The sequence below is a fragment of the Carcharhinus amblyrhynchos genome, chromosome 1 (assembly GCF_965287045.1).
Source record: "Carcharhinus amblyrhynchos chromosome 1, sCarAmb.v2.hapA, whole genome shotgun sequence".
Lineage (NCBI taxonomy): Eukaryota > Metazoa > Chordata > Chondrichthyes > Carcharhiniformes > Carcharhinidae > Carcharhinus > Carcharhinus amblyrhynchos.
Genome location: NC_137324.1, coordinates 122,648,734 through 122,666,695, shown reverse-complemented (window position 1 = coordinate 122,666,695; position 17,962 = coordinate 122,648,734). Strand labels below are relative to the sequence as shown.

The following is a 17,962-nucleotide window of genomic DNA, read 5'->3' as shown; positions in this document are numbered from 1 at the left end:
GCTATACTGGAAGAGAACATGGATTGCTGGATTATGGGTACATCATTATAGCTCTGTTTCTGACTTGTCTTCCCTCCAGTGTGGCTGGGAACCCAAGATCGCCACCTCTGCTTGTACAGTTTAATTGCATTCTCTTAAGAAGAGCCCAGTGAACATTATGCAATATTTTTGGTGTGTGAATCAAGGACAATATTGTATCCCAAGCGCTAACTATTCCTAACTTCCTGTAGAGCACTAACTTCCTGTAGAGGGAAGTGGGAATTAAATTGTCTCACTTTTAGAGTTTGATTGTTCCAGGTGACACTAGGTTAGGAAAGCTTAGAATCATGTTAACCTGCAGGATAGACTCAACCTTTATTAAATGCCATAGTGACCAGTGTCTGGACCATGAATGAAACCTAGCAGAATGGACTTATTATTGGGAATTAGAATTTATCCCACTTGGCTCCAGAAAATGCTGCAAGTGAGTGTTCTATTGGTAAAAGTAGACCCCATGGGATAAGCAGCAGGAATCTTTTTGGTGCACTTTGCTGACAGACTTTGCAGTTTTAGTTAATTCTAAGAGTATGCCTGCATGTCTCTAAACCTGACTGTCAACCTGCAACCAAATTTGCCAGACTTAGATAAATGGGTTATTTCTCTTTGAGGACTTTATATTAGTCCATCAGAAGTACAATGATTTCTCTGTAGCTTGGTTTGAAGACTGTTAATGTAATGGTGAGCTTCTGCTGTAACTGCAACTTAAACGTCATTGAGGCATTATTTTAATGCAAGTTATTCATTTGTCCAGACAAGAAAAAATGCTTGTGGCGCTTTGCTTTGTGGTTCTTACTCTGATGTTACCACATGTGACCCAAATGTGTGCTGTGTGAGTTGCCAGTAAAATTAGGAAGGTAAAAATGGTTTTTTAATGTCTAGTAAATAATTAACAACATATACAGCAGGATTAATCAGACGCTATTGTTAAAAATTTCCTCCCCTGCCTGTTTTACAACAGCACACCCAGCAAGATAGTTTCTGGCAACATTTGTTGTTCTACTGCACATTTAATGCAATAAGTTAAATAACAAGCCTATAGTTTTTACAGTTTATTTTCACAAACATGTTAGCATCCAATTACCCTAAAACAAAAATGGAGGAAGACGCGTAATATAAAATGTAATGATCTGAATATATCAGAGAGAACTTGTAATGTTATTCTTTTAAAACCATACTAATATCAAACCACCAAGTTATCTGTGATTACATATTCTATATGTAATCCTTTTATTTTCTGAGCTACTGCTATTATCAGTGAGGGCCGACATCAAACATTTTATGAGGAATTTGCCATTTTTGAAATTAAGTGCAGTAGTGGATGGGTTCTGCACAGTATTTCCTGCAGGGCAACATAGCAGGAAATTACACACAGTTTTGCAGACTTGTCCATTAATTATGCAGAGGCAAATTTCTCTCTGAATAAAATGGCAGGTCGGAAACTGATTAGTCCATGCCACCATCATGTAATGGGGTCAAGGGGATGTGCACTATATTTAAACACCAAGCAAATTCTCTCCAGCCCAGCTGTAAAGAAGACATGTGGAAATGACTGCAGCAAGGGTGAAAACAACTCCTGGAGCAACACTTGCCTGGAGGCTCTCATAGATGGTATGCAGCAGTGAAGAAATATGCTCAACCCCAGGAATGGCTCCAGAAAGCCTCCTGCCTCATCTCTCCAGCCTGGGAGACCAGGATGGTGAGGACATCAGATAACTGCCCTCAAAATGCAATCCAGTGAAGGAAGAAGACAAATGATCTCATCCACTTTGCCAGAGTAAGTCAACATTGCCTCACTCCAATCTCACGCTCACATTATGGCGTCATGCACTCAAAAGATTACACTGCTCCTGGATTTTGCACAATAACAGTAGGGGACGCATCATCTGTCTCACTGGCACTTCTGTATCGTCAGCATCTCATCTGTCATGCTGCACAAACTCCATCCTCACCCTTTACTGGGGAGGGCTCAGCACAAACAGTGGACACGCATGCTTCCCAACCTCTCCTCCATCTCTTTTCATCATATTCCACCCTCTTCCATGCCAAGCTTGCCAAAGAATGAGAGATCCCAGAATGGAGGAGGGAAGTTCAGTATACTGAATCTGACTAAATTCATGGAGAATGCCATCAGGCTGGCAGAAGAGGACAGGATTCTCTTGGAGAAGGCAAAATCAGCTTCTCCAAAAGTGTTTTCCGCCAATGGATTTCTGATTTCTGGCCTCTTTACAAATTCTCTGGCCCTGCCTGTCACAGGCTGGAGTGGAAACCTCCACCCTTAAGCCTTGGAAGATATAATGGTAGAGAGTTTAAAGTCAAGCTGTTAAAACAAACTTAAATTCTGATTTGTATTTGCATTAAAATTGTGGTGATAAGTTACCTAACCTTCCAAGTAAGGTATTACATTCACCATGCATTCATTCTGAATATGATGAGGAAAGCGTATGGTATGTTAGCCTTCATAGGAAGAGGTATAGAATATAAGAGTAGGAGTCTGATGTTGCAGTTGTATAGAACGTTGGTTAGGCCTCACTTGGAGTACTGCGTCCAGTTCTGGTCGCCGTACTACCGGAAGGATGTAGAGATCCTGGAGAGAGTGCAGAGGAGATTTACCAGGATGCTGCCTGGTATGGAAGGGCTGTCTTACGAGGAAAGATTGAATGAACTTGGGCTGTTTTCCCTTGAGAGACGTCGGCTGAGGGGGGATCTAATAGAGGTTTATAAGATTATGAAGGGGATAGATAGAGTAAATGGTGGTAAGCTTTTTCCGTTATTAGAAATGGATAGAACGAGGGGTCACGAGCTTAGGGTGAGGGGGGCTAGGTATAAGACAAATATTAGAGGGCAGTTTTTCACGCAAAGGGTAGTGGGGGTGTGGAATGCACTGCCGAGTAAGGTGGTGGAAGCAGGCACGCTAGGGTTGTTTAAGAGTCACTTAGACAGCCACATGAGCGGGCTACATATAGGGGGATATAGTAGGCCTTACTAAACATTGTAGGCTTGGGAATACGTTTTGCCTTAGGGATGTTACAGTCTTTGCCTGTTTAATAATGAATTTTTTGTCTCCACAGGTATTTAAGTCCAGCAAGGGGCATGCATGCGGCAGGTTGTAGTGGGCTGCTCTTGGACGTTGCTTCGGGAGTTGCCTATTGCTTCATGTCGTTAGTGTGCTTAAACTGGACCATCTCGAGGGCAACATGACAGCTCAGAGACTATCTCTGTTGCTGTGCGGACACATGGATTTGGGCCTGTGTCTGTGGGAGTTTGCACGTTCTCCCCGTGGTTGCGTGGGTTTCCTCCGGGTGCTCCGGTTTCCTCCCACATCCCCAAAGATGTGCTTTTAGGCTGATTGATTGGGTACTAAATTGTCCCTAAATTGGACCTCCCTGATCCTCGCACATTAGGCGTAGACTAGAATCATGTAGGACACTGAGACAGTGGGACGGCGGTGCGGGCTCGTTGGGCCGAAGGGCCTGTTTCCTGTGCTGTGTTGTTCTTTGTTCTTTGTTCTATAAACTAACCCCACCTATTTACCCTCATAGTCGCCCTGACACTAAAGGGCAATTTTTCATGGCCAATCAACTTAACCCACACATCTATGGAGTGTGGGAGGAAACCGGAGCATCGGAGGAAACCCACACAGACACGGAGAGAACATGCAAATTCCACACAGTGACCCGAAGCCAGAATTGAACCTTGACACAGTGAGGCAGCAGTGCTAACTACTGTGCCATTGTTCTAGACTGGCATGTTTTCCAGCTGGCATCGTGAAGAATTGGGTGTAGGTGGGAGATTCTGGACAGGCCTTCATTTGCAGTCCATTAGTAGGATGCAAATCAATTTCATGCTGACCTCCAGTGGGTTTCCCAATGTGCCATGGCAAGCATTTTTGGACTGCTTCCAAATTCTACCCAACTGCCTGAAATTAAATCTACCAGCGGGGGCCATGGAGGAATTCAACAGATCAAATTGAAAAATTCTCAATTAGATGCACAGGCCGCAAATTTCAGCTGCTGTGGACAACAGAGCAGTTCAAAATAGTTTATGCACCAGCTCCAGCCACTTCTATTGCAGCTTACATGGCAACCAATGCTTATGAAGTTGCTAGCTCAAGTGCACCATAGATGCCAGAAACATGCAGAATGGGCATATTATGAGCCAGTGCTTCAGTCACTTGTTATTATCACAACAGTGCTGCTCCTGGTGTTGTTTGCTTTCTGTCTTCACCAGGAAACTGATGAAATGTTTTAGAGCTTTAGATAAATTATCGTGCTTTAGGAATTTTAATAGAAATTGCTAGATTCTCTGTGAATAGATGACATATAGGAGCAGAGGCTCAAGGTATTTGAGAGAACTATGTTGTGCACCTGACAGGAGACAGCAAGACAATTTAAAATGAAATTCAGTTTAAGAAGCAATATTAAATTGAAATAAAAATAATCTACCTGTAGTACTACTTAGAGCAGTAAACTTGGGAGAAGGTCCTTTCAAAGCAGTAGCACAGCCTAGCACTGAAAGAACTAAAAGACATGTGGAAGAGTATTGTCTATAGAAATACCAAGGTATGAACCCTGGCTCATCAAAATCATGACATGAGATGGAAGCGTATTAGATGTATGTTCACACATGATTAGGCTATTAACTAAAACTAGCTCATTGCTTCTTATTAAATTTAATTCTGCCTGTCCCTTGTTAGTTCTGGATCCATCTAAATAAAATTTAATATGCCCCATTAAAGCTACTCACTACATTTGTCTCATCTCTTCATTTCTGTGTTTTGCCACTTTGCACTGCAGCCAGGAAAGCCACCAATTTTAGAATCCTAGAATAGAAAAGACTCATAGAATCCCTACAGTGCAGAAGGAGGCCATTCGGCCATCAAGTCTGCACTGACTGTCTGACAGAATATCTTACTCAGGTCTTCTCTCCACCCTATCATAATCCCACAGATTTACCATGGCTAATCCATCTAACCTATATATATATTAGAACACTAAGGAGCAGTTTACCATGGCCAACGACCTAAACTGCACATGTTTAGACTTACATCCTTTTCGATTTTATCATTTTGCCTATGGAGTGTTGACTGCCTGATTACTTCTTGCTATATTTTCTATTCTTGAAGTAATTTAATATTGAATTACTCAGACTATTTCTTCTCTCCTAGTTACACTCCTTGTAGATCTTATAACAGGTGTAAGTGATTCATGGTCCTGACCATCGTACAGCAATGTTTCGGTAACAAATACCGTGCCTTACCAAGTTGAATTTGCATTTTCATTCAATTTGTTCCTTTAGGATCTGTGTGTTAAAGAATGTTTGCTGGATTACATAATCTAACCTGTCCTTCTACTTTAATGCCTTTGCTTTAACATGTCTTATTTTCCTTTCATGAATTAATTATTTGCATCTTTATCAGAAAGGCCTCAGTTTAATGAAGTAGGATGTTCTGTTTCCAACACTTGTCTTGTTGTCATCATTTTTGAGCTATGAAAACAAAAATAGTATTTCCGTGCCACAACTTACCAGTATATATTTACCCAACCTGTGTTTTCCGTGAATAGATTCAGTCATTCCCATACAACATACAAATAAGAATAAACAAATAGTCTTTCAGATTTTTTTTGCACATTATTAATATCAATCCGCAAGATCATGATTTTGGTAAATGGCCTGAATGTCATACTATTTTCAATTCAATCAAGTCCTGAATTTTTTTTCTACTTTTAATGGCACAAAATTCTCCAGAAATTAATCAATTCATCTCCCTTCCCTATAGCAAAGGCAAGAAATTCGTACCACTTTACTGTCCAGCTGACCATTTGTTCTTCATTAGAACATTTTCCAAATAGATCGCTAGATTTTGAACCTACTGTAAAATATTCTGAGTTCCTGGAACAATGGGAGGTACATGTCCATGTGAGTATCTAGGCATTGATAAATATCAGGCAGCTGGCTGGATTTAAATCAAATTTTGGAAGAATTTCCTTTTTGTCTGCCATTGTTTTCCTTTTAGAAATTAGTTTTGTGGGATGAATTTGTGTGTGCTTGTTTCCATCCACTCTTCAACATTGACTTATTTGTTAAATAAAGTATTTTAATATGTTTTCATAACTAATGTCCTCATCACAAACTGGATTCCTTACAAAGCTGTACACACTGGGAATTATGCTTGGTTATCTGTATTCGTAGGGCACTAATATAGTCTGTCAGCACCTAAAGAAATATCTTTGGCTTCTTTAAAACAACATAATTGGCATACTTTCAGCAGACACTGAATTTCTTTGAAAAGCAAACAGTGCTGGAACCGGTGGGCTCAAAATTAGCCCTGTTTTTTGAACGAATTGTGACCTGCCTACATTCATTCAGATCAAGGTGGGCAACATGTAAAGTTTGTGTGCCCACCTGATCAGAATGATTGTGACTCTTGCTGGTGTGCTTCCAGCACTGCTGCCTGCTCCTTAACGCTGCCAATAAGCTCTGCACACAACAGGAGGCCCCAGCACATTGTTCGCACATCATGCGGTACACGCATAGGTACAGGTGAAATAGATAGGTTAGGTAAGTGGGCCAAAATGTGGCAGATGAAGTTTAGCTTGGACAAGTGTAAAGTCATGCATCTGTCTTCCACCTCCTTCCTTCAGGAAAAAGGTACAGAAGTCTGAGGTCACGTACCAACCGACTCGAGAACAGTTTCTTTCCTGCTGCTGTCAGACTTTTGAATGGACTTACCTTGCATGAAGATGACCTTTCTCTGCACCCTAGCTATGACTTTAACAGTACATCCTGCACTCTCTTGTTTCCTTCTGTATGAATGGTATGTTTTGTCTATATAACACACAAGAAGCAATACTTTTCACTGTATGGTAATAAACGTGACAGTAATAAATTTAAGAAAAATAATAAATCAAATCAAAAAATGGGAAGGCAACTTGTTATCTAAATGGAGAGAGACTTCGGGGTGCTCCGGTTCAGAGGGATCTGGGTATCCTCGTTCATGAGCCACAGAAAATTAGCATGCAGGTACAGCAGATAATAAGGGAAGTAAATGGAATGTTAGCATTTATAGCTAAAGGAATAGAATATAAAGGTAAGGAAATATTGTTGCAACTATACAAGGCATTAGTGAGGCCGCACCTGGAGTATTGTGCACCGTTTTGGTCCCCATATTTGAGGAAAGGTGTAGTGGCATTGGAGGAGGTTCACTAGATTGTTTCCAGAAATAAGGTGTTTGTCACATGAAGAGAGATTGAACAGTTTAGGCCTATACTCTGAAATTTAGAAGAATGAGGGGAGATCAAATTGAGGTATACAAGATGATAAATGGTATGGATAAAGTATATGTGTAGTGGATGCTTCCGCTAATGGGGCATTCTAGGATGAGGGGCCATAGTCTTAGGATAAGGTGTAGCAAATTTAAAACAGAGTTGAGGAGAAACTACTTCTCCCAAAGGGTTGTAATCTCGCAAAGTACGGTGGATGCTGGGACAGTGAATAAATTCAAGGAAGAGTTAGACAGATTTTTAATTGGTAATGGGTTGAAAGGTTATGGGACGAAGGCAGGAAAATGGGTTGAGAAGCACATCAGCCACGATTGAATGGCAAAGTGGACTTGATGGGCCTAATAGCCTAATTCTGCTCCTATATCTTATGAAGGCAGCTTGGTCTCTTAAAAGCAGGGTGCATTTTAAAACAAAATTTTTCAAAGTAGTGGTTGCAGCCCCAGGGCATTGGAAAGCGTGACCTATTGTGCAGCAAGAGTTGAAATTCACCCAATTAAAACACAAGTGTTTCAGAGAGAAATTTTAGATCTCTCTGAATCTCCACTTGAGCATCCATGCTCAGCTACCACAAGTCCCTTCACCTAATTGTAACTTCCAATCCCTGTTAGCACCCAGTGAATTAAATGCTGTTCTGTAAATTAAATGCACTTTCTATATACTTAAATGCTAAGAACTGCACACACTACTCTAAATGTGACTTAACCCCACAGCCTCAATTTTTACTCCCTTCGAAATTATGCTTATGACCCATACAGTGGATGAATAGAGTGAAATACACACTGGTGCAGTGGTTAGCACTGCTACCTCTCGGCGCCAAAGACCAGGTTGGATTCCCGGCTTGGGTCACTGTCTATGCAGAGTCTGCATGTTCTGCCCGTGTTTGCATGGGTTTCCTCTGGGTGCTGTAGTTTCCTCCCCCATTCTGAAAGATGTGGTAATTAGGTGCATTGGCCATGTTAAATTCTACCTCAGTATGCACAAACAGGCGCTGGAGTGTGGCAATGAGGGGATTTTCACAGTAACTTCATTGCAGTGTTAATGTAAGCCGACTTTTAAAAAAATTCAAAAATTTGAATTATTGAGACCATCAGATGTGTGTCTCAAGCAAAAAAAAGATGAGTTTTGTAACATCTTATGGAGATGCCAACTTCAGTGCAGTGAGAATTGAAATTAACATCATTAACAGTAGTTTCCAACCGTAAGAGGCAGCAGTGAGCAGGTCAGCACACTCTGCAGATGCACTTGGAGCCAAGGATCCCAAACGCACGTGTTTTTGGTGCGAATTCACCGGAGGCAAGTTTCTTTCACTTATGAGCAAGACAGGAGTGCTGTGGACGTGAATCATTTTGTTACAAGAAATCGACGGCTGGAAACATTGGTAAGTAGTGTACCAACTAGCCAGAATCCCACATCAGAATCTGCTGGAGGAAGCTGCATTAGAAAATCCATGACAGGACACAGCAGTGCTACTGTCAGCTCAGTACAAAGCACCAAAGCCTCTGGTGAACAGCCTATAAAGGAGGAACTAAAATTGTTAACAAAGCAGTATTAAGATGATTTCTTGAGGTATGGTTTTGTTAAATGTGCCAGTGCAAATCAGGATGCAAAATACTAGCGAACGGCGGTTTAAAACACTACAGCATTTAACATGGTTTGCACGATTTTTAATGAAAGGTCAGCTGAAAAACTGAAATGCATTCCACTTAGCGATAACATAGTGGCTCACCGAATTTGTGATATTACTGAGAATTTAGAAGTACAGTCTATTTCTTGTTTAAGGTTAGCGCTGGAGTTCTCAATACAACTGGATGAAAGTACAAACATTACAGATTGTGCAACCTTGCTAGTTTATGTTCAGTATGTTTGGCATAATTAATTCATTGAGGATTTGCTGTGCTCTTCACATTACCAAACAGCACGACTGCCACAGATCTTTGAAGCGTTGGAAAGTTTGGGCTCAGCTGGGTTTATTGTAAAAGGTGGGTGGGTGCATTACTGGCAGCAGCCACTGTCTCCCAGTGATGCTACTGAGCAATGAAGCACTGCTGGCATCTGATTGGCTTGTAGCTGTAAATAGGCTGGCATTCTGTTCCCAAGATACTTGATTCTAGAAAGGGCCCAATTAAGTGCTTCACTTGCAATTAATTTGGTGTATTTTTTTTTTAAAAAGAGGCAGCACTGGGCTCTTGCAGATTCTCCAGCCGTTGGGTATGATCCCATCATCTAAATTAAGTTCCACATAAAATTGCCATATCAGGAAAAGTGGAGAAAGGAAGCAAACTAGGAATACTTCTAGTAACTTTCATCATCACCAGCAGGTCAAATATTGAAGAGTTGGCAGCAGTCTTGCTATTGGTTGTACCTTTGAAAAAAATTAGGTTAACTTTATTAAATTACAGATTTCCTATTAGTTACTACTGTTATATGAAATTATTTTGTTTTTCTCTTATAGGTATATTATTGCAGATCTCTGGCAATTGTATTCATCGAGTACAATGTGTTGCAAAGATTTCATGATTTTATTCATAGTTCTGACACACCAATCAACTTACAGCCTGTGCTGGAGCGGCTCAGTTCCTTGTATGGTCTCTGGGCTCTTAATAAACATACAGCAGTGTTGTACCAAGGTGAGTGTGATTTGAATTGCTATCATTTGCCTTATTTTAATTTCCTGTCTCCATATTTAATGTAGAATTTGCCTATGTAAAGCTGGCATGCTGTACTGTGCTGTCTGGTTTGGGGTGAACTTGTGTTCAGTCTATAAATGTACTCAGGAAGGACCGTCATCTCAGACTGTCAACAACTGTAATTTTATCCAATGTTTTAGCCTTTTCCTCATCGTAATTTTCTTTATTTTTAGTCATTATAATTGGATTTCACTATTCTTTCTGAACTTTCATGTCTCACTTCTTAACCAATGTCTCCAGCCTAAGGTACAATGAACTTAGAAACACTTCCCAAACAAGATTTGATGGAAAAGAAATCAAGCTGAAGAAAGTGAACCCTTTTTGCGTTAGGCCTGACTGGATTGCAGATCATGATTCATTTAGTTAATTGAACCATTGATTAGTTTTGCTTGAATGCTTGTGAACCTTATTTCAAGGACACTAGCATTTGTTTGGTGGTCCTCCCATTGAATCCGGAGCATGTGGCAGGGCCCAACAAAAATAAAAATTTAATCCTTAAATAATGTAGATAACCTTCAGTTGCAGGTAACATTTTTGAGTGTTGTGCCGTTGGGAACTCATATTGGAAATTCAGACATGCACTATCCATAATTTGCTGACCATTTATTTAAGCAATTTATTTTGTGTTGTGTGTAGTCCATACAAGCAATCCAAATGCATAGCAAGAAGTCTCACAACACCAGGTTAAAGTCCAGCAGGTTTATTTGGTAGCAAATGCCTTTAGCTTTTGGGGCTTTGCCCCTACTCACCTGACGAAGAGACAAAGCCCCGAAAACTAGTGGCTACCAAATAAACCTGTTGGACTTCAACCTGGTGTTGTGAGACTTCTTGCTGTGTTTACCCCAGTCGAACGCCAGCATCTCCACATCATCCAAATGATCCAGAGGTGAGGCTGCCCTGTAGATGTAGGAGGTCCAATATGATCCTTATAGATTATTAGAACCTGAAGATTTTGTCACTGGATTGTCAAAGGATTTTATAATTTGCAAACAACTTTTTCCAAACAACAATGAACAATCATGTTAATTCATTGTCCATTTACAGGAGGATATTTCACCGGCAACCAACCTGCAAGAAGACTGCAAAATACTGTTCTAAATCTCTGTGCTCAGGTTATGTTATATACTATTAATCTGCTAATCATTCAGTATTTGGGTTAAATAAATATCTGGTTAAAGAAAAATTAGTTTAGCAACTGTATAACTGATTCTGGAAAATTTTGCAATATCTGTTCATATGATATTTAAAATATTAAACAAATGGAAAACATGTTTCCAAGGAAATTATGCAGTTGTTTAGATAGCCTTCCTCCTCTGGATTTTTGGTTCCATTCCTATATACAAACAAAAGGAAAGTCTCTTCTATTTGCTGACTATTAGGCCCACATGTGAAATATGTTTGCAGAAACCAAACTTAGTTCCAAGTAGATGTTGGCTGACATTACACCACAGCCCCAAACTTGGCACTAATCTCACTAGGATAGACCACCAGATGGAAAAATGTCACATTGGTATAATAAGAGTTCTTCTAAACTTGAAACTCCAGCATATTTTTTGGAGGAAAGAAGTATAACTATATTTTGTATCTTAATTATACTACACCTGCTTTATCATTGCTTATTGGGTTTCTGCAAGACACCCAAAATGGAAAGCCATTTCCCTTTACCAGAGTGTCTCAGCTTGATGAGCACAAAAAGGGCAGCAGTGTATATTTCTGCTGTTTTGTTGTAAATATTTAAAATAACTGTGATCGTAAAAGGTCAAATAATTGCCCATTAACTGTACTGTCCAAACCCAAACCTCATTCATTACCATACTTAATTAATACTCTGTATAATGAAGAATTACCATTAAGACTGTTCAAATGAAAGATGAGCACACAACTTTATTTCACTTTCTAGTTTAAGAACTAGATCCAGTATGATGATTTTTTTAAGCAATAAAATTAACATTTGAAGCATGACTAACAAATAAATATTTGTATTTAAATAGCTGAAAGATGATTCAGTGGCTTTAGTGGATGTCCTCGCTCCTCCTGACTTTATTTTGAATTCACCAATTGGGAAAGCTGACGGAGAGGTAAAGAACGTCTTGGTTGTCTTTTTTTTCCCCTTGGTACAGTAGCCTGTGCTTTTTTTTCACCTTGCACTTCTGAATATGCTATGTGGAGAAAGAGATCAAGAAAGATTTATGACATAACAAGTGCTCACTAATGTGTTGGTCAATAAGGAATTTCAAATTTATGAGCAACATTACTAGCAACTCCATTAGGAATTTCATAGCTTGTCAAAACAAACTGGAAAATGAGCAATGAGGAAGTAGCAATATTGAATATTCTGGGCTAATATGTTAACACTAGTTCAGAAACAGTAAAATTCAGTAAGAGATTTATACTTGTAGAATACAAAAAAGATTTCCATAGCTATTGGTTTGCACTTAAAAATAAACATTTACTTTACCTTTATAATAAAAGCCCTATATTAAAAATGTTAATTGTTAATCAATGAACGGGTTATTCTAATCTAAACCATGACAGCTGCTTTGACTTTCATAAGAATAAGGCAGTTTTTTAACTTATTTGAGAATGCAATTTTTTAAATGTACATTCTTCCTCTTTCCTCATTTCTGCTTTCCCCGCACTCAACAAGGCTATCAATGAGCCAAGAAAACAGATGGATGACTTGGTAGACAAATGCCATGTTTGCCCATCACAGCAGTGTGACTGAACTGTAATGTTCAAATTACATTCATCCAAGGTTCAGTTCCAATAGTGTGTGTGAGTAATTAGCCCTCTATCATTGCATGTTTCCTATAGAGAAAAGTCTAGCCTTTACTTGCTAATCTTTGCAGCAGAAATCAAAGACATCATGGATTAATGAGGTGCACTTTGTGGGTGATCAGGAGCACAAATCATCTCTCACCATTCCACATCATGCATAGAATTCTACTCGCTAGTTGGAGGCAGATCCGTGGGCAGCATGCTGGTAGAAGTGCAATAAAGTGGCATTATTGCTGGACAATTAATCCAGAAATTTAGCTAATGTTCTGAGGACCCAGGTTTGAATCCCACCACAACACATGGTGGAATTTGAATTCAATTTAAAAAATCTGGAATTGAGAGTCTACTGATGACCATGAGACCATTGTTGATTGATGGAAACACCCATCTTGTTCACTAATGACCTTTAGGGAAGGAAATCTGCCATCCTTACCTGATCTGGCCTACATGTGACTCCAGACCCACAGCAACGTGGTTGGATCTTAACTGCCCTCTGAAATGATTGTGCAACCCACTCAGTTCAAGGGCAACTATGGATGGGTAGTAAATGCTGGCCAGTCAGTGACACCCATGTCCCACGAATGAATAAAAGAACCCAATGTCTTCCTTCTGCCCTCTGGTTTTGCCCAGGCAAGTTGGGAATTCCCAAAGTGCAGCCTATTAAGGCAATTTAAGAGCTAATTATCAACCATTTTCGTGCTCTTTCCAAATGGAGCACAGGCCATTGTCCATGATCAGGAAAGTCAGCACTGTAAAAGAAAAGGCAGAAATAAATAGGTCAGCCACAATGCGACGCAAGCACTGGCAAGAACAACTCAGTCAGTAGATTATTTTGGAGATTTTGTAATAAGAGGGACCATTGCATTGAGGCTATTTAGAGAGATAAAAACAGCAATTAACGTTGAAATATATTTCCTTTTATGGGGACATGGGTTCTAGGTATTCCAAGATGCAGCGATCCACTGAGGAGAAGCTGCAGTACTTTTCAATGTAATATCCACAGCAGTAAGTACAACAAACTCTCTAGGAGCAACAAATGGTGCATCCATCATAGGGAACAGCATCTGGCTGCAGCAGAGGGAATGGCAAAGAGTACCAGCCAGGAAACACCCCTATCCTGTGCACAGGATGTACAAGCCAAGGGTCAACTTTCTTGACCTGTCAGAGCAACAGTGCTACAAAATCTAGGGCTGTCACATCCAGTGGTCATTAACCTGTGGAGGAAGACCTGATGTCACTATTAGCAAGACACCTGCAAATAGGGCTCCCACCCAGCTAACCATTGCAAACGGCATATGGAATACTTGGATGTTATTTTTAATGTTAAGTGTACATTTGTAATCCCAAATTTTGTGGCATTGATAAATAAAAATATTTCTCAAAACTGTAATCGATTCTCTCCATATGGAACAGTTTATCAATATTTCAATAGTCAATAATTTTGAGGTCAAAACTTTATCTGATTTCAAGAATAAATTAGATATAGCTGTTGGGGCTAAAGGGATCAAGGGATATGGGGGATCAGGATATTAAATTCGATGATCAGCCATGATCAAAATGAATGGCAGAGCAGGCTCAAAGGACTGAATGGCCTACTCCTGCTTCTAGTTTCTATGTTTCCCATCTCGTCCTAGAAAATTCATTTTGATTTAATATCCCTACAATAGGTATTAACTTGTACCAGAAATGACCCACTTATTCTTCCCATGTCCTGCGTCCCATATCTTTGTTTCTGAGGTTTGTGTAGTTTATTTTGCATCCAGCTCATTTCAGGGATCAGCAGCTAATGTCTGTTGGTTTTCACAATCAGCAGTGCAGCACTGTATCAGCCAGAACGTGGATGCTTTGTATGAGAGAGAGCCCAGTACATCAAACTCAAATCAATGCAGCCAGTCAAACCCAGAGGGCTTTAGGTTTCACTTCAGTGATAGGATTTCAACAGGTTCAGAGTGTAATTGACCACACTCAATGTTATGATCAACGCTCCGCCAGTCCACCCACATGTATTTGTTAATTGTAAGGAGTTTCACTTATTCAATGTGCAGCTGATATGTGACTAGCACAAAAGGACCCCACAGATGTGTGTGAGCTTTCCAGGGAGCTATCATGACACTGTCATTCTGTGCCTCATCTGTAATATTCAGCTAAGTCTTTTTTTGAGGCTGACTGGCCTGCTTCTGTCATCGTCTGGAAAGAGCACATGCCTCCATGTTCTCACAGTTTCCAGCCTCACCTCAAGTGCCACATACATAAATCATTGGGCTGCTTTTCCCCTTCAGCCTTTCTATCTTACTCCATCATTTCTTTCTACAGCTTTGTTATCCAAAACAGGCACTTTCTTTGTCACCAGTGTCCATATAAATGCTGTGTCCCCATCAGTCTTCTGCTGCTCCCTCACACGAACTTCTAATTGGACAGTTAACCAGGAAGCGCCCTTGTAATTGGCTGTCCCTCTGCCAATCCCCTGGAAAATTCACCTGGAAGGCCCCCTACTAGCACTGTCAGTTTGTCAAACTGGATATGGTCCCAATATGCCATCAGTTCTGTTCTGTTTTTAATGGAATGTGGGAACTATTAGGCCAGCATTTATTACTGAACCCTAATTGGCCTTGAGAGGGTGCTGATGAACTCCATTATGAAGAGTCATAAGTCATTATGAAGACTAATCACCATACATTGTTGCACTAGTTCATCAGTAAATTAGATCTAAGAACATGATTGTTCTATGTTTTTCCTTTCCAAACGAAAAAAAATTACTGAATGCATTATAAAAAAAAATCCCCTGGTTGTGAGCATCTCTGGCAAGGGTGGCATTTATTGCCCATTTCTAATGAGGACTTTGTGGTGGGCCTTTATCTTGAACTGCTGAAGTCTGGTGACGATACTCTCACAGTGCTGTTAGGCTAACAAGTTCCAGTATTTTGAGCAAGTAAAAGTGAAAGAATAATGATTTGTTTCCAAGTGAGGATGGAATGTGACTTGTAGAGAAACTTGCACCTTCTGCCCTTGCCCTTCTTGGTGATAGAGATTCCTGTTTAAGAGGCACTGTTGAAGAAGTTTTGTGAAGTGTCTAGTGCAAGTTTCGTACCTGCAACCACGGGATTGTAGTCGTAGTGAAGTTGGCTGTTTGACTCATGGATAAAGCACTGATCAAGTGGACTGCTTTGTCCTGGATCGTAATGAACTTCTTGAGTGCTATTGGAACTGCAGCCATCCAGGCAAGTGAAGCAAACGCCATCATATCTCAAACCTGTGCTTTGTAGGTGTTGGAGGGGCTACGGGAAGCCACTCAACATGGAAAACTTATCCTCTGACCTGATGTATTAGTTGCATCATTTTTGAGACAGGCCCAGTTGAGCTTCTGGTCAATAATAGTAATGCCATCTAAGGTCAAGGCACTCTATCTTGTTGAAGACAATCATTGGAGATCGCTGGATTGCTTTATTTGTTACATGCCACATTTTTGCCCTGGTTTGAATGTTGTCCGGTATTGTTGCATGTGCGTATAGACTGCTGAATTAGTGTATGGACCTGAATATAACACAATCAATAGCAACATCCTCACTTTCAGTCTTATGGTAGAGGGAAGGTCATTGAAGATGTTCCTGCTGAAATTGTTCCCTTAAGATAGTCCTGCAATGAATGAAAACCACAGCCATTATCAAAACTGCTAATAAGTGGCACTTACTCAGCAATGATCTGCTCACTAAATAGTAGTTTAGGTTCCGTAAGGGCCACTCAGCCTTGTTCAAATCTGGACAAAAGATCTGAACTTAAGAGGTGAGAGTGAATTCCTTTGACATCAATGCAGCATTTGTGGTATTAGGGAACCCTAGGTGGAGTCTGTCGGAATCGTGGGGGTGATGGGGGAGAGGTTTTACTGCTTGAAGTCATATCTGGCACAAAGGAAGAAGGTGATTGTGGTAGGAGGAGGCCAATCATCTCTGTCCTAGGCAATCATCTTCAGCTGCTTCATCAATGAAGTGTTCAGTGATGATTACACAATGTTCAGTACCATTTGCGACGACTCAAATACTGAAGCAGTCTGTGTCCAAAAGCAGAAGACTTGGACGATAGCCAGTGGTAAGTAACATTCACATCACAAATACTAGGCGTGACCATCTCCAACAAGAGAGAACCTAACCATCAGCAATTCAATGGCATTACCATCGCTAAATCCCCCACTGTCAACATCCTGGGGGTTACCATTGACCTGGAACTGAACTGGACTAGCCATATTAAAAGCTCTGGCTACAAGAAGAGGTCAGAGGCTAGAAATCCTGTGGCAAATAATTTATATCCTCATTCCCCAAAACCTGTCTGTAATATACAAGGCACAAGTCAGAAGTATGATGAGATACTCTCCATTTGAACAAAGAACAAAACAGCCCGGGAAACAGGCCCTTCGGCCCAACGAGCCCGCGCTGCCATTTTAACATTACGAGTCCCCCGTCCACCCATGATCCTTATCTGTGCTTATGGCATTCCACATTGAGGGAAAACTAATTTAGGGACAATTTATTACACCAGTCAGCCTAATAGCACATCTTTGGGGTGTGGGAGGAAACCGGCACACCTGGAGAAAACTCACGCAAGCACGGGGAGAATGCGCAATCTCCCACAGACACAGGCCCAAATCCATGTGTCTGCACAGCAAACAGTGATAGTCACTGAGCTGTCATGTTGCCCAGCATCTGGCCCAGTTTAAGCGTACACTAACGACATGAAGTACTAGGCTATTCTCGAAACAACCAAGAGCAGCCCTCATACAACCCATCGCGTGTATGCCCCTCGTTGGACAACAAGGCGGACCGAAGCACCTGTGAATTAAAAGAGAAAAACATTAGTATCATCCACATCCTTATACGTTACCAGGGACATCCCAAGGCTATTGAACCTTATTTAAAACAATCTCCTATATCCCTCCATCTCCAACCCACTCATGTGCCTGTCTAAGTAACTCTTAAACAACTCCAGCGTACCTGCCTCCACCACCTTGCTTGGCAGAGCATTTCATACCCCCACTACCCTCTGTGTGAAAAACCTCCCTCTAACATCCGTGTTATACCTCGCCCCCCTCACCCTAAGTCTGTGGCCCCTCGTAATGTGCGTTTCTAACATAGGAAAAGGCTTAACCACTGTTTACTCTATCTATACCTTTCATAATCTTATACACCT

General features: G+C 40.7%; 1 protein-coding gene across 3 annotated transcripts in view; it reads left to right on the top strand.

Moving 5' to 3' along the window:
- The window catches only part of acox3 (acyl-CoA oxidase 3, pristanoyl), a 171,084-nt gene that overhangs the window by 145,588 nt on the left and 7,534 nt on the right, over positions 1–17,962 (top strand). For all 3 annotated transcript variants that reach the window (XM_080191896.1, XM_080191877.1, XM_080191887.1), the window contains exons 15-17: positions 9,772–9,946; positions 11,051–11,118; positions 11,998–12,084. In XM_080191896.1, the coding sequence (XP_080048022.1) occupies positions 9,772–9,946; positions 11,051–11,118; positions 11,998–12,084 (330 nt within the window). The remainder of the gene's footprint in view (positions 1–9,771; positions 9,947–11,050; positions 11,119–11,997; positions 12,085–17,962) is intronic.